The sequence below is a fragment of the Peromyscus maniculatus genome, chromosome 16, assembly GCF_049852395.1.
Source record: "Peromyscus maniculatus bairdii isolate BWxNUB_F1_BW_parent chromosome 16, HU_Pman_BW_mat_3.1, whole genome shotgun sequence".
Lineage (NCBI taxonomy): Eukaryota > Metazoa > Chordata > Mammalia > Rodentia > Cricetidae > Peromyscus > Peromyscus maniculatus.
The window spans coordinates 52,446,487-52,466,915 of NC_134867.1; the positions used below are offsets into that span (position 1 = coordinate 52,446,487).

The window sequence follows — 20,429 nt, forward strand, 5'->3', positions numbered from 1 at the left end:
AGGGGGAAAACACCAGGCATCGTGGTGCATGCTTGCCACTAGGGAGGTGCAGACGGGTGGATCCTTGGGGTTTGCTGGCCAGCCAGCCTACTCGGTGAGCCCCAGGCTAATGAGATACTACCTCAAAAAAGAAAGACAGACAGCCCCTAAGGAACAGCCAGGGTTGCCCTCTGGCTCCACATTCATGTGCACATGCATGCACACATACAATAATTTATTTTTTAAGAATCTCTCTCAAGGGAGGAAGGATGGGGGACAGGAGGAGGGAGGAGAGGGGGAATCTGTGGTTGGTATGTAAAAATAATAGCAAATTTCTTAATAATTAATAAAAAGGAAAAAAATCCCTGTCAAAATGGATGGGACAAAGAGGTAAAAAACCATGCAGTTAACGCAAAGCTGAAAAAAAAAAAAAAAAAAAAAGATAGATTATAGGCTTATTTGCCATCCTCTACTCCCAAGACAGCCATCCTGACCCAGAAAAGAGGGAAGCTTGTACTTCTTGTGTCTTCCTTTGTTGTAGAAAGGAAGCTGACTCTTGAAAGATGTGCTGTTGTTTTTATGGCTTACAAGAGCTTAGTAACTGTTCTGTGGATAAACCCGTTAACTGATGGCAGTACCACTTAGCTCCTACAGGTGGCGCCATGGGTTTAAGCCCAAGAGGCTAAGCAGGACGCCTCAGCATCCCAGGGACTTGGGCCTTTTGCCCCCCTGGCTGCAAAGAGTGGGTTCTATGTTCTGATGGGCCAGTCCTCCAAAGAAATAATTGCCTGGCCCAAGACTCATACATGTGCTTGGATCCAACTAGTTTTAGAAGCTGACGTGAACATAAATTACCTCTGTCTTGGCCATTGTCCTTGGAAACCCAAGGTGACTTAGGTCTCCTTTTAGAAGTTTCCAGGACAATAAAGTAAGACAAGATAGAATCAAAAGTTGCCAGTGTGGTGAGGCTGGTCTGGCTTGGGGTAGGAGGGCAGCGATGGTAGGTAAGACATGACAGGAAGACTGATTTCCTTCCAGAACATTCAGCTGGTGGCTGATGGCTGCTGTAACCTACAAAAACAAATTCAGATTGCTCAGCTCTTCGGGGTGCCCGTCGTGGTGGCGCTGAATGTCTTCAAGTGAGTCCAGCTGTCTTGTGTCTGTGGGTGCTGCACCCCCCACCCCACCTCCCCTCACCCCACCACCCCACCACCCCCGTAGCCGCTAGTGACCACGTTTGTGTCCTAAGGGCACTTGGGTTTCTCGGCTTCAACTGCAAGACCCCGAATCAGTCAGCTCATTCTGTTTGTTTGATTTGGTTTCATTTTCACAGATGTGTTCTCAAGTGTTACTATGGAAATGGAACTCAGATAGTAAATTGCCATCTGTTTGGGTGGGAGGTGGGTGGGTTCTTTTTCCCCCATTCTATCCAATGCTTCTGTCTGGTAGAGTGAATGAATGATCAAAAGGAGATATTATGGAATTTTCTCGATTAGCAACCCTTAACGGCCTGAAACGTTCGAGTCACGTTAGAGAGGATTCTTGCTATGTGCTGTTCCTCAAGTCTGGTTTATTTAAACGCAACGTGGCCGCTTTTGATGTTTAGAATATATTCAGTGTTAGGGAGCGAAGTTCGGTGTAAACCGTTAGTCCTTCTTTCAAAACATCACTAAGTGAATACAGATGCAAAACCCACACACGTTCTCATCACCAGGACCGACACCCGGGCAGAGATCGACCTGGTGTGTGAGCTCGCCAAGCGGGCCGGCGCCTTTGATGCGGTCCCCTGCTATCACTGGTCGGCTGGGGGCAAAGGCTCTGTGGACCTGGCTCGGGCCGTGAGGGATGCTGCCAATAAGAGAAGCCGCTTCCAGTTCCTGTACGACGTTCAGGTAAGTCGCAGCTGCCGGGACAACAGCCGAGTGGTGGCTCTCGGGTCGAGTAGAAGGCCAGTGCTCGGAGCACTGAGTATAGGGCCCACCTCACGTAGCCTTCCTAAAGGCTCCGCAGGCCAGGACGCTCATGACTACATGCACTAGCCATCTGGCAAGGTCCGTGTGCCAAGGGCAGATCCTATTCCTGCCCCTAACCTGTGTGCTCTTAAGGCTCTGCTCTCAAATAGTGGGCCCCGGGGAGGGGAGGCTCTGGGTGGTAAACTCATACCTTCCAGCAACAAGACTTTTGAGCAATTCATAGCTGCTCAGTTATGAGACATTTTTCTTTTCTTTTCTTCTTTTTTTTTTTTTTTTTTTTTTTTTTGGTTTTTCAAGACAGGGTTTCGCTGTGTAGCTTTGCACCTTTCCTGGAACTCACTTGGTAGCCCAGGCTGGCCTCAAACTCACAGAGATCCGCCTGGCTCTGCCTCCCGAGTGCTGGGATTAAAGGCGTGCGCCACCACCGCCCAGCTGAGACATTTTTCATTATGCATTTCTGCTATGGTTCCTTCGGGTGTGTGTGTGTGTGTGTGTGTGTGTGTGTATCTCTTTCAAGTCATGTGTCCAGTGTGTGTGTGTGTGTGTGTGTGTGTGTGTGTGTGTGTGTGTGTGTGTGTGTATCTCTTTCAAAATGCTTTACGGTCTTTGGGCTGCATAGTCAGCAATAGGAATACCAGGATTTCTAGGTTGATTTCTTTCTTTTTCTTCGGGGTGGGTAGTTTTTGGTGTTTTGTTTTCCCAAACGGGCTCTCATATAGTCCAGGCTGGCCATGAACTTACTCTGTAGCCGAGGGTGGCGTTAAATCCCTAATCCCTCTCGCCTCCGCCTCCTTAGTACTTGGATTGCAAGCACGAGTCACTATATCCAGCCTCATAGTCCATTTCTTTAACTCACCTTGACATGGAGCCTTAAGTAGAAAACCCGGATTTCCCAGAATTCGCTCCTAGACATTGTCCTGGTGTCCACCTCACATCTTCATTCTGGATTTCATGGCCTGAGGACAATGGATTTGTCCTCGGAGGGTGTCCATGGCTGCCAGAGCATCCGCCTTTACAAGCTAACAGCCGTTCCTGTCCCCTTCCCTCACACATTCCTCTGGCCTGTCTCAGAGGTAGCATCGCTGTCTCTCCTGCTCGTGTGACTCGGCAGTGTAAGGAACAGGAAACAAAAGCAAGCAAGGAAGGGACGAGGGCTTGGTGACATCTGTCAGCCTGAGATTGACTCGTCAGCGAGAGCACCAGGTTGGGGGGAGCGGTCTGTCCACATGCCGCCTACACGGGCACTTTGAGTCTGTCCACTTCTTTTTGTCCTAATATCCCAGATTGGCCAGGACCAGTGGTGCCCTGCGCTAGGGTTCAGAGGTGAAGGGCAGAGGTGGAGGAACCCGCCCACTGTCCCCGAACGAGAAGGGTGCAGACCTGGGAGTCGAACTGAGACAAAAGGTCAGCATCCAGCTTTGATCTTCAGCACTCGGGATGGTGTGCAGAAGTATGTGTGAGGGAGGGAAAGCGACCTGCAGCTTGAGGGGGCAGCGACTATATAACTCAGGGAGGCGACAGAAATGGGAGAGGGGCAGAGTCCCCGCCAGATGAGGGGCATCACCGACACTCAGCATTTTGTGGCAGGAAGGACTTAAACAATGAGGTGTGATGGTCAGTGCAGAATGGATTTATCCTTGGGAAGGACACTTGATGAATGGCGGCCTAGAATATTCTGGGTTACTGGTCAAGATCAATAGGGGAGCCCTGGGGAGATGGCTTCACAGGTAAAGGTACCTGCTGCCAAGCCTGATGACCTGGGTTCAACCCCAGGGACCCACATGGTGGAAAAGAGGCATCAGGAATGCGATGTTGGTCTCCAATGCATAGTAAGTTTGAAATCAGTCTTTTGGGGGTTTTTGGTTTGGTTTGGTTTTTGGTTTTTTGAGACAGGGTTTCTTTGTGTAGTCCTGGCTGTCCTAGAACTCACTCTGTAGACCAGGCTAGCTTGGAACTCACAGAGATCCCTCTGCCTCTGCCTCCCAAGTGGTGAGATTAAAGATGTGTTCTACCATCCGGTCTCAGGAAAACAAAACCTGAGTTTCAAAAAGTTTCTGACATCCACCAACCCTGAAAGGAACCCTCCTTTTCTGTGTGTTTTACTCGTATTTTCATTATTTTCTTTCCTGAGTATCTATTCCTTTCTAAAATTATATATTGACAATCAGTTGTGTTTATTTGTAAGGTGCATTCCTAATGCACCTTCAGCATCAGGCAGGCTCACATTAGACCACACTTCCTTCTCTGTGAGACTCAAGACCTCTAAGTGGAATCATAAAAACCCATTTTTGTGAAGTTGGAGGATGGACACCACACCGGAAGCTAGCTGGAGTCCGTGACCAGTTTATCCTCTCCAGATCCTTCCTCTAAACTCACAGACATTTTGAGGTGTGACCTTCACAGCGAGGCAGACTCACGTTTGTTTTGGTTAGAAGGTCTTTCCTGTTCCTTACGTAGAACCGCCCTCTGGCGCAGTGGGGGCTGGATGGAGAAAATCCAAAGCACACAAGACAACCGGCCGTGAGTTCGTGACCTGGGACATTCTCAGTCCCGCTAGTTTAGGGCTGGCTTCTACCCTGCCAGTCATTTTCAAAGCAGAGTGTGTTTGGGGGTTTTTGTTTATTTTGTTTTGTTTTTCTCGTCGTTAATTAGGAGTCACTTCCTTTTCCTTTAAAGATTCAAATTTGAACTATTCCACTTAAAGGTCTTGTGGCTTTCCTTTTGAGATGCAAGGCGTTTGCCACCAGAACCTCAAATTTTATATGTATAAATTTAAATGCATGTATACATGCACATATGCTTCCGTCTATGGATGTAAAGTAGGTTTTTTTACAGCAGAGGTGTGATTGACTCAACGACATTCGTTTTTACATGTCTGCTACTAGGGCTTTACATACATTATTGTGCGTGCAGGGTTGAATTTGTAGAATTTTAAGACTTAAAATGATATTTGCTCATCTCTATGCATCTTGCTGTTTGTAGCAATTGGGGAGGGGGGCGCACTCAAATGCAAAAGATTGCAAGCCCCTTCTCGTTGTCCGTGTCCCGGTCCCCACTCTTTCTTCCCATTGTCCTCTCCCCCTTGGTCCCCTGCACCTGCATGTCCTTTCCCGGCCTGTTTCTCCTTCCTCCTTCCTAGACACTGGGCCCTTGGGAGGCATCTGTGCCAAGCCGCCTGCACATTTCCCAGACGGTCGCGTTTCTCCTTGGTGAATCTGCCCGTCTCACGTCTGTGCTGTTGGAATCTTGATTCCTTACCTATGCCTGAGCCGCCTTTGCAGAGCTCTGGTCTTCCATCCTGCCCCTCACCAGCCTCCTGCATGACTCATTCCCAATTCCCAATCTCACCCCCACTCTGGCTCTTCTGGGTTCTCCTCGACCTTCCTGCACCTCCACAGCCCATCGGGGGTGCCCCATGCTTAATGGCCACAAGAGGCCTGAGCCTCACACAAGAACCACCCTGACGGGCGGAGCATCCTCCTCGTTGTCCCGTGTGGGTCCCCTCCCTCCCAGCGCCGTCTCACTGACGAATAAACAGCACTAGATCAGCCACAAACAGTGTGTGATTTCCTTTATGTTCCCCGGGAGAAACAGAACATGGCTGTGATGGAAGTTTCTAGAAATGCATTATTCCCTCTAACACTATGAGAGACTCTCAAACAGCAACCTAGGATAGTCACACCACAAGTGAGATGGCTCTCGTTTACCTCCACCCTGTTCTCACCCAGCCTTTCTAGCTTAAATATAGAGGGAATGAGAATATAGTAGTCTCGTTGTAGGGGCTAAAAGTAGACCTCAAAGATACCAAATATAGTAAAATACATGCAGAGAAAGCGATCCCCATCAGATTCAGGGGGGAGACACTTATTCATCCTGGTCTCAAGAAGTTGAGGCTTGGTTTTAAAATTAATTTTTTTTCTTTCTTGTAAGACTCTCCCTCCCTTTTCCCCCTCCCTCCCAGTATGTGTGTGTGTTTGTGTGTGTGTGTGTGTGTGTGTCTGTGTCTGTGTCTGTGTCTGTGTCTTTGTGTATGCCTGGTACCCGTGCACATGTGTGTAGAAGCCACAGGACAACCTCAAGCATGGTTCCTCAGGTACAGTGCACCTTATCTCAGGTGGACAGGGTCTCTCTTTGATCAGGGAATTGCAAGTAAACCAGGCTAGCTGCCTGAGAAGCCTCAAGAACCCACCTGTTTTCACCTACCTGTGCTGGTACCACGTGTGTGTCACCACGCCTGTCTGTGTTTGATGTGGGCCCTGAGGGATCAGACTCGGGTCCTTGTACCTTCAAAGCAAGCATTCCTCCCCACCCCCCCACCCCACCCCCCGCTGAGATGTCATTCCAGCCCATTCCTTATTCCTGAAGGAGACTTTTAGTCTTGAGCCAGAGGTGTTTTCCCTGGAAACACACGAAGTACACGTCAGTGCACAGGACATAGCTTCGCTGTATAGTCCGGAAAGTCAGACCCAACGTGCACGGGCTCCTTGCACGTGAATGTGAAATGGAGGTGTGCCTTGTTTGTTCCCATCACTTTTACAGAACACACACACACACACACACACACACACACACACTCACGCACGCACGCGTGCACGCGCACACGCACACGCACACACGTTTCCAAGTCAGATTTGTGAGACAGAAAGGACAAGATACAACGTGGAAATGCATGAGCAAGCCGGGCATGGTAGTACACACCTGTAATCTCAGCCCTGGGGGAGCTGAGGCAAGAGGGTCAAAAATTCAAGGGGAAAAAGGGGGGACGAGGAGGAATAAATGTTGGTAGTCCCTACAGAGTTCTGTTTGGAAATAATCAAAAATCACTCTTGGGAATTGCTTACTTGCAGTATTTTTCAGTGCTCGATACAGGTTTCCTAACAACAAGACATTCGTTCATTTCCCAGACCCCATGGTTCTCCAACACACATTGTAGTTGCCTTACTTAGCAAGATGACGTTTCTCGGGGGTTCTGAGGTGATCCCACGGCTCAGAGTGGGATGCTTGGGGTCCAGGAAGTGTAACCTCACCCACTCGGTAGCTCACATGTGCTAGTCTGTTTGTATGGTTTGTGTCGGACATACAGAGCCCTGATGTCCCCAGGACAACAGGTGGTGGTGCATGGGCCAAGCAGCTCTTGTACCTGTGTGGTCTGGTCAGTGTAAACGAACACGGACAGTTTCCAGTTGTGTGTCTGTTCGAATTACTGGAAAGGATGCCTGCCAAACTACGTGTACGTCATTTAAAATTAATGCCTCATTTAAGAGACAGGCGATGAGCTGAAGAAGTAATTACCATGCACCTGGAGATTGATATTCGACTTCTAAGTTGTTAATTGCTCCTTCTCTTTAAATCTTTTATGGGCATCAAAATACATCATCCCAGTATCACAGAATAAAAACGGTTAACCTGCGTGCTTTCAGCTCCATGGCCGTGGAGAAACAAAAGCGCACTCTTTTTTATTTATTCAGCATGTCAGGATGCATACCAATGACTTTATTTGGTGCAGTGCTGAAGCAGCAGCTGTGTGGGCTTATTAAGATATGGTCGGGGTGGGTAGCAGAACGCTGTGTAGTGTGTTCATCACTCAAAGGGGATTTCTCCAAGCTGCTGCCTTTAGCAGCTGATCTTCAAGTGAGCGGAAATATCACTGTTTCTAAGACATTGGTTTGGTTTGGTTCTCTCTCTCTCTCTCTCTCTCTCTCTCTCTCTCTCTCTCTCTCTCTCTCTCTCTCTCTCTCTCTCTCTCTGGTGTATGCCCACATGTGTTGGGGGTAGGGTATGTACACCTGTATGTATGCACTTGGAGGTCACAGAACACTAAGCATTCCCCTTCATCACCCTCTACCTTATTCCACTGAGAGCGGATCTCTCACTAAACCTGGAGGTAGCCTGGCAACCAGCCAACCCCATCCACCTGTCCCTCTCTCATAGCACTGGGGCCGCCTATAAGCACATGATTGTTACATGGCTGCTAGGGATTTGAACTCAGCAAGCACTCTTACCCACTCAGAGAGCTCTCTAGCCCCACAAAGCCTTTTTTACCTTGTTATTTCTAGCAGCTTCATTTTTAAACTTTAGTTCTACTTCACTTTATTTGGTGCTTTGCGCGGGGGTGGGGGGTGGGGTATTGAGACAGGGTTTCTCTGTGTAGCCTTGGCTGTCCTGGATCTCTGGCATTTGGTACTTTAAAAAAATAATAATTAAGACATTTTTACATCACCTCCACTGTTTCCTCTCATCACCTCTAACCCTGCCCATGCCCTCTTACCCCCTCTCCAATCAATGGCCTCTTTTTCCTTGATAATTGTTAATTGTACATATAATAGGGGAATGCATAAATACATAAATTCAACCTGCCAAGTCCACTTTTGTTGGGTGTATGTATATGATTTCATGGCTGACCACTTTGTATTGGGTAATCGATTGAAGGGCGCATCTCCAGGAGACACTAATTCTGATCTCAGCAGTTATCTGTCATTCTTTGTCTAGGGGTGAGGCCCCTGAGACTTCCCCTTCCACTTTTGGATTTCTATTGCTACTGTCATTGTTCAGGTCCTGTTTGGGCAGCCATTTTGAGGAGACACAGTCTCACAGCAGATGACTTGATCTCCTGGCTCCTGCAATCTTTCTACCTGCTCTGAACTTTTAGAATAGAGCTGGGAATTTGCTGGTCTAGTAAAGCGGAAGTCGTGTCTTCACCTCTAAGATCCATGATCTTACTAGGTCTGGATGGTTGGCTAGCTTTCTAGTACTAGCATGGTTTTCCTCCTTTGGCGTGGATCTTAACTACAATTAGACAGCTGTGGATTACCACCAACATATGAACACCACTATATAGTCTGGACTGATCTGGAATTTGCTATATAGGCCAGACTAGCCTTGAACTTACAGAGATCTGCCTCTGCCTCCTGAGTGCCTCTGCCTCCCAGCACCCACATGGCAGCTCACAGTCATCTTTAACTCAAGTTCCAAGGAATCTGACACCATATTCTGGCCTCCAAAAATGCATCTGATACACAGACATACGTGCAGGCAAAATATCCATGCACATAAAATGAAATAATATTTTTTAAAAAGCTACACAACAATATAATAGTTGGTCGTATTTTTTTTCTAAACCCATACTGCCCATGACAGTTGGAAGCTGTTTAAATTATAATGAACTAAAGTAAAATTAAAAATTCATTTCCTCGGTCATGTTTCAGATGCACTAGTTACATTCCAAGTGCTTTAAACACTCCTGTAACGTGCATTGTTACTTGGCTGGAAAGAACCAAAAATATTTGTATGGTGACAAACATTCCATTGAACAGTCCCATTCTAGAATGTTCTAGGATCCTAAGCGTCGATTTCAGAGGCCTGGGAGAGAATTGACATAGAATGTGTTCGGAATACTCACAGTCTAACATAGTATTAATTCAGAAAGGATCACCAGCACTTGTCTAGATATCCAGCTCTGGAAAGCCTGGATTTTCATTCAGTGTGCATGAGTGTTTGCCTGCATGGAGATCAGAGGCCAGAAGAGGACATCAGATCCCTTGGAACCGGAGTTACATGTAGGCTGCCACATAGATGCTGAGAACCAAACCCAAGGTCCTTTGTGAGGGCAGCCAGTGCTCTTAACCACAGAACCACCTGTCAAGCACCGATCAAGTCTTACTCCTGTATTTTACACTCCTACCTTGTACAAGTAGGATACTCGCTATTTCATGACAAGCTTTCTGAGCCTTGCTGTCCAGGCCAAGGCTTCTACCTTGATCTTCATGCAGAGTGAGTCATTTTGCTTTGCTTGTTGAGATCTTTCTAGTCCTTCCTTCAAGACACTATTCAAGTTGTTTTGTTTTGTTTTTCCATGCTGGGGATCAACCCCAGAACCCTGTGCAAGCTAAGCAAGTGCTCTACCACCAAAGCACACCCTTGAAAGTTCTCTTTAATGCCTTGCCAGCTTCTGCAGATCCCCATGCCTTCCCTGCAGCCTGCCGCCTCCTGACGTCTTCATGTTTACTCGGAGCCCTGATCGTCCGCCGTCTCCTGCCACACTTGTTTATCGTGCCATTGTTTACACTCTATCAGGAATTCGTGCACAGAAAGCTCCCGAAACTTGCGTATTAATCCTTGACATTGGGAAAGCACTTGCCATAGATGGTAATTTGCTAATTTAGCACAGGCTTGGGTGAGGCTACTGCGTGTAAGCCGTTCTGCTGGACACTGGGCATATCAGGATGAAGGGATAAACAGATTCATCCCTGTGTACAGTCGGGAATGCCAGTACTGATAAATGCACATACAGTTATAACTTATTTTATCATTCTATTTGTTTTTAGAAAAGCTCGATTTTTTCCACAAAGCAGCTTAAGTAAATCCCAAGTTCAGGTGAAGATTATTAGACTGAGCTTTCCCCGCCAAGTTTATACTTCTCTTCACAACCAAGCAGGAGAAGGAGAGAAAGTTCCTCCACTGAAGACATAGAGTACATAGATCCCCCATAGTTGAATATATAGATTACCCACAATGGAAGCAGAAATCCTCATCTGGGGAAATTTTCACACTAGCCCTAAGCACTGAGTTAACTGAGATATTTTTATTTATTTATTTTATTTGCAAAACGCCGCAGCAGAAGTTCCTCGGAAGGAACCTTGGCGTGGGCTTCCTGCTCAGTGGGTTGGAGGGCCTGCTGAGAGCCACGCAGCTGTGATGGTGAGAAGCAGAGGAGCAGAGACTGCCCACTGCTCGTCTCTTCCTGTTTTTCCACCCGCCATGGGTTCTGTGGGAGGCTTGCTTAGTATAGATCACAAAGTCAGCCTGGGCACTGGCTTGATAGTCCAAACGCACTTTCCAATAAACACTAGCAAGGAAGAGAGTTACTGGCGAGAACTATGCACTCCCTTGTGCTCACAGAAGGTTGGAGTGAGTGGTCCTGGGACAGGCAACATCTGAAGCTTCGCTGGAGTGGAGAGATGCATGGGAACTGCTGCTCCCTGCTTCAGGATCAGGGCTTCCTCTGGTCCTTGGCTTCATGAGAGGATTCTTTCCTGCTAGGAAGATCTTCTAGCATCTCATTAAATTTTTGTTTATTTTGGAGTGGTGGTATGTATGTGCTGTGCCACACATGTGGAAGGCAGAGAACAATTTCTTCAAGTGTCTGTTCTTTCTACTACTTGGGTCCCATGGATCAAACTCCAGTCAGGCTTGTTGGCAAGTACCTTTACTGGCTGAGCCCCTTCACTGGCTCCATGCTGCTGCTGACCATCAGAGGAGATTGTGGTAGCTTCAGCAGTAGCAGGAGCAAGCACTTCCTTGCATGGTGATTATTATACAGACACAAGATCGAAGGTTCATGTACCAGGTCCTCTGTCACTGCCACCCCATCATCTGAGCTTTCCTGTAGGTGGCATTTATCATTGGGACCATAACTACTCAGAGACCTAGTATTAAATTATAAATGTTTGGCCGATAGCTCAGGCTTATTACTAACTAGCTCTTACAACTTAAGTTTTAACCCATTTCTATTAATCTACATTCTGCCACATGGTGTTACCTCTCTTTCATCTTGCACCTCTCCATGGCTAGCTGGCTACTCCTCTGACTCCGCCCTTCTTCTTCCCAGTGTCCTTAGTCTGGTTCTCCCCACCTAACGTGATCCTGTCCAGCTATTGGCCAGTCAGCTTCTTTATTAAACTAATCACAGTGGCATATTTACACAGTGTAAAGGAATATTGCACACTTTCCTGTATCCTCTGTAAAGTTCATGTTTCAATGACAGAAAATTTGTAGTCATTTGATCACCAGTATATGGGGTAACTATCCACTCCAGAGGTTAGAATAACCTTTGGATAAATAGATGGTTCTTGCAATTGCTAACATTGTCCCCTTGCCAGGATCTAGAATTGCCTAGGAGACAAACCCCAGGGCACGTCTGTGAGGGAGTTTCTAGATTGGGTCAACTGGGGTGAGAAGACCCATGCTAAATATGGGTGACTCTGTCCTGTGGACTGGCATCCCAGACTGAAAATGAGAAAGCAAGCTGGGTGCTGGCATTTGTTACCCTTTGCTTTCTGGCCGCAGATGCAAGATGACCAGCTGCCTCACACTCTGTCGCCATCCTTTCCCATAATGAAGGAATGTATGCCCTCCGACTGCAAGCCAAAATGGACCCTCCGTGAAGTGGCTTCATTTCAGACCCTTAGTCACAATAATATAAGAAAAGCGTCTGCTACAGTCCTTGACCTCAAAGACATCACAGCCCATCTCTGTTTTTCAGCTAACTTGAGCTTTGAGTTTCGTATGTTAGAAGTTGTGTTGGGTTTCATGGCATAGTCCTTTAATTCCAGCTACTCAGGAAGTTGAGACAGGAAGCTTGCAAGTGCAAGGCTAGCCTAGGCTGCACATGAGGTCAAGGCCAGCTGGAGCGCATCGAAACCCTGTCTCAAAATTAAAAGGAAAAAAAAAGTAAATAGCGGGTAAGAATACAGCTCAATGGTAAAGCACTTACATAGTGTGAACAAAACCCTTTGTTCAATTCCCAATACTGAAAAACAGCACCACCCTCAAGGGTATCTCTAGCCCAGCCTCAACTTCACATTTGTGCCGTAGGTCTTTCTATGACGTCCCTGCATCCCTTATATTTGTACTGAGCTCTCCCAGAGTGCTCAGTCTGTGCCCGTGGGACAGAAAGGACTTCCCTCTGACTTCCAGCTCTTGATTCACCTTCGCCTTGATGGGAAGTAATTAGTTGTCCCTTTTCAGAGAGGAATGCTCCCATGCGATTTCTCATATCACGTGGTCAGTCAACGGCACCTTACCAGCCAGGAGCTTTTAGGATGAGAGTTTCGTCCAGCCGCTTGAATCCATCAGTAGTAGGACCTCTGATTCCATCAGTCCAGTCCCTTATGAGGCAGCATAAAGCCTTGCCAGCAGCCCCTCCATCAGGAAAGAGCACTGTGGGGACTCCTGCCAGCAAAGCAGGAAATGCTGATGCGTACTAAGCATGTCCCTAAAGGCTTTGTGGGAGGGGTGGCTGATGAGATAGACCTGAGAGCTTCAGAGAGTTCCGTGTTTGAAGAGGACAGGGAAAGAGATTTCGTGGGCCAATCCCAGAAGCAAGAAGGCAGAGGACACAACGGTTCCCATGACATAGGGGCGGATGCTAAAATACCTCGGCCAGCGTGCCTGTTTGCAGACCGTGCAGTGCTGTGTGTGGTGCAGGGCTTTTTTTGCACTTAGGTGTGTGTTGGGAAAGGAGGACTTGCGGTAGAGACCATTCAAAGTGAAAGAGAAATGGGAGAGCTTCCCCAGGAGATGAGACAGGTAGTCGTGCCCCCAACCCCCTGCAACTGAGGCAAGCACATGTACCCTGTGACTTCCTGCCTCTTCACCTGCACTTGACATTTCACGAGTGGGAATTAGAGTTCTCGTTTTGTTGTTGTTGTTGTTGTTCTTAGCCCTGTGGTTTGCCTCTTAGATGAGAGTGGGAGCGAGGGAGACAGGGAGGGAGGGGGTGACGCAGGGGCATACAGGTGCACTCACCCCGGGCATGCTCACTTGGAGGCCCAGAGCCTTCCTCTGTCACTTTCCAGCGTGTGTGTGTGTGTGTGTGTGTGTGTGTGTGTGTGTGTGTGTGTGTTCCCACAAACCACAGTGTGTGGAAGGCAGAAGGCAGCTGGCAGAAATTGGTTCTCTCCTTCCACCCCGTGGGCGCTACGGATCAAACGCAGCTTGCTGGGCTTGGCAGCCCCTCTGCCTTGTCTCTTAGTAATGTGAAGCTTGTCTCGTTCCCTAGGCTGTAGAGGGAGCCTGTTTCCTCCTCCCCAGTGCTAGAAGTGTTGGTGGCATCGAAGCCGTAATTATGAGAGTGCTGGATCCAAACTCAGGTCCTAATGCTTGTACAGCAAACACTTTACCCACAGAGCTAGCTCCCCAGCCCACGAGTTAGGGGTTTTTTTGTTTGTTTGTTTTTTCTTTTTTTATCATTATACTAGACATTTTATTGATTACCAGTGAGATGATTTTTCATGTGGTTATTGGTTTTTGCCCGTTATTAAGTGTCTTTTTGTGGGTATTCAAAATTCATTTTAATACTAATCTTTTGTCTTTTAAACTATTTAGATTTTAATCTCTCAGTGTGCCCCTTATCCTTTTACCTTCAAAACTTTATATTTTTTAACTCAGAATTTGCTGAGTATAATGGGGTACACCCTTAATCCCAGTGTTCAGGGGCTAAGTCACCCTGTCTCAGAAAAAATGAAATTTTTTTTGTTTAAATTTTATTTATTTTATTTATTTTATATGTATAGTTATGTATAGTTATATTGTCTATAAGTATGTTGCATGCTTGCCCAGTGCTCTCAGAGGCCAGAAGAGGATGAACTAACCCTCTGGGACTGGAGTTACAGGTGGTTTGTGAGCCACCAAATGTGTGCTGGGAATGGAACCCAGGTCTTCTGGAAGAGTAGTAAAAGAGTCATCTTTCCAGATTCCCAGAGGGGAAAAAATTTAAGGATCCATAAAATCATTTCTTTTATGATTTATTGTACGTGTGCATGCATTGGTGTGGGTGTTAAGTGTGTGTAGGTTGAGAGTGTTTCATGTAGCCTAGGCTTATCCTTGAACTCATGTAGCCAAGGCTGGCCCAAACCTCCTGATCCTTCTCCCTGTACCTCCCAAGTGCTGAGAATACAGACATGCGTAACCCATGTCCAACTTTACTCTGTTCAGTTGTTACCATCTTTAAGAAATCTTTCCCCATGTTGGGAAGACAAATCCTGTGGTATTTAGAGCTTTGGTGTTCAAGTTGAGGCCCCTGCTCCATACTGGGTTTTTTTTTTTTTTTTGCAGGGAGGCAGGCTGGTGTGAATCTAGTTTTCTTTCTTTCTAGTCCAAAGCCTGCTGGGTCCCTAACCCTTTTCTACTGTACTTCTCTTATGTGCTTCCTCCTCCCTGGAGAGATGCCTGTCTGAGTCCATTCTTCTCTTCCATTGGGTAATTCATCCACTGCTGGGTTGCTATCACAAGAAATTGATTAAATATAACTTAATGTGTCTGTGAAACCCGCTTATTTCTAGTAATGTTTTTGCATAACATAAACCATTATTTTTAATGTTGAAATGGATTAAAACTGTTAAGTAGATTGACAGCCCTTTTGTTGGCTAAATATCAAGACTTCCTTCCTGCCAGCTGACTTCTGATGTGAACACTTCAGTGCCTTAGTAACTGAGGGAGAAAGGATAGCCCGTTTTGAATGCTATGCTCGTGGCGGAGTTTTCCGTCAAAATCTACAACGACACCAGGCTTTCCCTTAGTTCTTCCACCATGTTAAGGCCGATGATTCTGTTGTCATTTCATGTTTCTCCAGCTTCCGATTGTGGAAAAAATAAGAACCATCGCCCAGGCTGTCTACGGAGCCAAGGACATTGAGCTGTCCGCCGAGGCACAGTCCAAAATCGATCGCTATACACAACAGGTAAATAAGAGCCCCGTACTTTTAGTGGGGGAATCTGCCTTGCAGTCTACAAAATGCACACCTCAATTTGAGGACAGGTCAGTTTTGTCTCATAATTAAACTCTATTAAATTGCCCGAGGAGCAACAGATTAAAGTAGTAGCATAAGTACTGTTGGGTTAGGGCATTTATCCTCTGACTCGGGCATCATGGCTTCTGAGATTATGAGTGTGGCTCTCGTTTTTAGTGCTGGGGATGGAACCCAGAACCTGGCTCCTGAAAGAAGTCAGCATTTTCCCACTGGGCTTCATCCTTATTCAGGGTCTTTGATATGGGTGTCTGTGGGGGGACCTGGCCCCACTTTTCTGCTCAGGGTACTCTTGAGTAGGGAGAACTGAGAAATATTTAGATAGAAATACAGAGGAGAAACAGAAACAGGATAGCCTCGGGAGGGCCTGGATCAAAACTCACCAGCCCCTGCTGGCTCTTCTAAAGGGCTATTTATAGAAATACCAAGGGGTGGAGCAAAAGACCTCCCCCTAGCACAGCCAAGTGCAGACCCTTCCAAACACCTGGTGACCATGCATGTGGTCAATCCATCCCCTTATGCAGTCCTGCTGTGTAAAGCAAGCTCTGATCTCACTGGGAAACCTTTGGGGCTCCCACAGTGTCATCATCCATGGTCACACTCCTGTTCACTCAGCCAAAAGCATTTGAAAGTGTCCCTTTGGTGTGTGTGTGGGGGGGGGGCAGCATTTAATTCTTTACAATTTCTCCTCATTGTGGAGCTCTACTATCTTAAAAATGCTTGCATGCTGCAGGTGAGGTGACGTGATGGGAGTGTTTGGTGGTGGTTTGGTTTTTCAAGACAGGGTTTCTCTGTGTTGTTTTGGTGCCTGTCCTGGATCTCGCTCTGTAGACCAGGCTGGCCTTGAACTCACAGAGATCCACCTGGATCTGCCTCCCGAGTGCTGGGATTAAAAGTGTGCGCCATCACCGCCCGGCTTGGTGGTGTTTTTATGCGGGTGGTTTATTAGTTTATTTTCAGGACTGTCCTTAGGTACTGAAGATTCCACCATCCTTTACCTCCGTACAGTGACAGGGGCAGGCAAGCAGCTATGAGAGGGACTGCGTGCCTCCAGTGCCTCTGCCTGCTTTAGCCTCATCACATAGCGGTCAGCATCTCAGCAGCTTGCTGTCAGGGTCACTATGTTATAAGTTGCATCGCTGTCTGTCCATGTCGTCCCCCCCGCCCCAAACTCCCTTATGCTACTTATAAATAAGTTTGATATTTTGTCAGATGCTATCCTAACAGTGCCAAGTTGTTTCTCTGGGGTTTGGTCAAAATTGTTTTTTTCACAGCCTTTAACCCTGCATTCAGAGGCAGGTAGATCTCTGAGTTTGGGGCCAGCCTGGTCTACAGAGCAACTTCCAGACAGTCATGGCTACACAGAGAAACCCTGTCTCAAAAAAAAAAAAAACCCACAATCATGAACGTGGTTTTCCCAGGGCAAGGCTTATCCATTGCACTCCAGACATGCTGACCCCTGAATCGCTCCAAATGTGGGAACTCAACTGCATAATTTTTGATAGTTGGGGACTGTGTTCGTACTCTCCCCTGGGGGGGAACAAAATCATTTTTTCCTTGAAGTTTGTACACGTATTCTCTTGGCTTGTCTTTTTTCTTTTTTTTTTTTTTTTTTTTTTCCTATTTTTCAACACTAAGGCACGTTCTCGACCCCAGCTTTTCTTTCTTCCTTGGTATGTGTGAGGCAGAGAGTGTATGTTTTGCACGCATGTGAGTGTATGGGTGTGCACACCTGTGCATAGACATGCAGAAACCAGAATGTCCATACTTTCTCTTCGTGCCTTGACACAGGGTTTCTCACAGAACTAAAATTAACCCTTTCTGTGGGGCTAGCTAGTCTCTATGCACCCCACTCCTGCTGAAGTTACCGGCGTGCATAACCATGTCCCGATTTCCACGTGGACGCTGGGGATTTGAGCTTGCAAGAGTAAGAGTTCTTACGCACTGAACCATCTCCCCAGTCCCTGAGCTTTTCTTTATTTAACAAAAGGATTCCCAGACGAGGGCTGTAGCTCAGTAGTTGAGTGCTTATGCACCAAACCCTGAGTTCAGTCCACAGCAGCACGTAAACTGAGTTTGGGATGGAAGACCTGTAGTCACTGGCCGGGGAAGGTGGACGCAGGAAGTCCAAGATCATTCTTAGCTACATAGAGTGTTGAAGGTCAGCCCAACTAAAGACTTTGTCCCTCTTAAAACACACCCCCAATACATACAAAGGCTTGTCAGTCACCGCTCTACACTCTGATACTCTATGGTCATTCTTTCACTGTCAGTCACTGCTCTACACTCTGATACTCTATGGTCATTCTTTCACTGTCAGTCACTGCTCTACACTCTGATACTCTATGGTTATTCTTTCACTGTCAGTCACCGCTCTACACTCTGATACTCTATGGTCATTCTTTCACTGTCAGTCACTGCTCTACACTCTGATACTCTATGGTCATTCTTTCACTGTCAGTCACTGCTCTACACTCTGATACTCTATGGTTATTCTTTCACTGTCAGTCACCACTCTACACTCTGATACTCTATGGTTATTCTTTCACTGTCAGTCACCACTCTACACTCTGATACTCTATGGTTATTCTTTCACTGTCAGTCACCACTCTACACTCTGATACTCTATGGTCATTCTTTCACTGTCAGTCACCGCTCTACACTCTGATACTCTATGGTTATTCTTTCACTGTCAGTCACCGCTCTACACTCTGATACTCTATGGTCATTCTTTCACTGTCAGTCACTGCTCTACACTCTGATACTCTATGGTTATTCTTTCACTTCTGTACAAACACCTGAGTGAAATCAAGTCATTGTCATCAAGCCTGGGATATTTTTCCCATAAAGTTTTAATGCTAAGAACTATCATTTATTCTAATAATCTTTTTTAGTTATAAAATATTATTTATGATGTAATATGTTATTGGGGTGATATTTTTTTTAATTTTTCTACTAAATTGTCAAAGGATATATATATATATAATTTCATAGGAATTATTTCAATACTTAATCATTCCACAAAATCAGAAACTCTGGGTACCAGTTGTGATTTTTCTTTCCTCATCAAAATCCTCATTAGTATGTAAAAGTAGGGGTTTCCAAAACCCAGCATCCCCCCACACACACAACTGATAATACTCTAAGATGTTCTAAATAGTTTTAGGTTGAATCATAAGTAATTGCATTCTGTCATCTGTCTGTCTACCACGGGAATATTCCTTAAAAGTGAGTGTCAAGTATGTGACTGCAATTAATTAGTGAGACCTCTGAAGGGATGCTATGTGCTGTTTAATTACAGCATCCTTCCCAGACACTGTCCTTTTTGTGAGATGCCGCACGTGACTTCCTCCCCTTTCACCTTTGGAATTCTGGGTCAGGCACAGACTTTGGTCCTTAAAAATAAAAGAGGCTTAAAAAGTGACCTCATCTTAGTTCCTCTAATGTAATCGCAGATCAAATAGCCATGATTCATAAACCAGCACAAAGGGCCCTTTGCTTCCCAGCCGACTCCAAGAAGGACGGAACAATGAGACTCAGAGCCTCATTAGGAGCCTTGTTCTGTATTACCTTTCTCTTTCCTGGATATTAATAGCCTTGGAAAGTGCTTTCTACAACTGTTCCACTGCTGTGCCTAAAAATAGCCTCGCCTTTACACACACACACACACACACACACACACACACACACGACCGTGCAAGTGCCTCCTCTTTAGGAGAACCTCCAGAGTAAACAGTAGACCTCACACTCTGATAAATCATGGCCGTATGAACATGAATTCTTATTCTCAGCGTCTTGCTCAACAGATAGCAGCAGCCATTCTTGCACCTGCCTGGATCTGCACCAGCATTCAGTTGCTGCAAAGGGGTTGTAAAATGAAGATTAAGTCCAAGGGACCAGCATTTATGGCAATGAATGCATTTCCTTTTCTTTCTTACAGGGTTTTGGAAATTTGCCCATTTGTATGGCAAAGACCCACCTTTCTCTATCTCATGAACCTGATAAAAAGGGGGTGCCGCGGGATTTCATTCTGCCTATCAGTGATGTCCGGGCCAGCATTGGTGCTGGGTTCATATACCCTTTGGTGGGAACGGTGAGTACCAGGTCTCAAAGCCTTTCCTCATCCCGTGCGGCTGTCATATCTTAATCACGCTCTGCCAGCTCTCCAAATCGTACGGGGAGGAATTGACAATATCTGCTGTTTTTCTGAGTGCTCTTCCACCAATCACCAGGTGAAATCACACCTCTGCCATTGCAAGCCAGCCTGTTCTATTTTCAGATCCTGGGTTCAGGATCCACAGAGGCGTGAAGTGATTTTCCTGGAGGGACAGAAGTCACTGGGCTGTGTGGCCTAGTGTGGCCCGGACTTAACAAACCTTTTCACATTGTTTGCGACTCAAACTTAGCGTATTGTGCCTCTCTGGGGAAATGGGGGCTGGCTGCTCACACCAGCCAGGACACTAACGGCTACCTCTGAGCTGAGGGGGATCAGTGTTACACCCCTTTGCTCCGTCCTGAGCACCTCTGATAGGACCTGGCTAAGAAAATGAATAAGTCACCTGCGTTCCCATCATGATGGGACCGTCATGCAGCATGGTCATTGTTAGTTCAGTTTGTCTGTTGGAGAAGGGGGTAGGAGGTGAGCAGAGAAATAAATGGGCTTTATCCCAGTCACCGGGCTAGCTTCTCTCCATGGGCTTTTGTGGCCTAAATTTGACTTGTGATGGGATTACTCCTAGATTAGGTTTAGAATTTTAAAACCACAGCTGATTGAGCTGGGCATGGCGGCACACACCTCTAATCCCAGCACTCGGGAGGCAGAGGCAGGTGGGTCTCTGTGAGTTCGAGGCCAGCCTGATCTACAGAGCAAAGGCTCCCCACAAAAGACAAAAAAACAAAAACAAACAAAAAAAAAACTCTTAGCATCACTATTACTGCAAGTTGTTATCAAC

General features: G+C 46.5%; 1 protein-coding gene across 1 annotated transcript in view; it reads left to right on the top strand.

Annotated features, from left to right (window-relative positions):
• Positions 1 to 20,429, top strand: part of Mthfd1l (methylenetetrahydrofolate dehydrogenase (NADP+ dependent) 1 like) — a 192,652-nt gene that overhangs the window by 123,481 nt on the left and 48,742 nt on the right. Inside the window, exons 23-26 of the mRNA XM_015996812.3 lie at positions 1,018 to 1,118; positions 1,694 to 1,871; positions 15,304 to 15,411; positions 19,418 to 19,570. Coding sequence (XP_015852298.1) covers positions 1,018 to 1,118; positions 1,694 to 1,871; positions 15,304 to 15,411; positions 19,418 to 19,570 — 540 coding nt within the window. The remainder of the gene's footprint in view (positions 1 to 1,017; positions 1,119 to 1,693; positions 1,872 to 15,303; positions 15,412 to 19,417; positions 19,571 to 20,429) is intronic.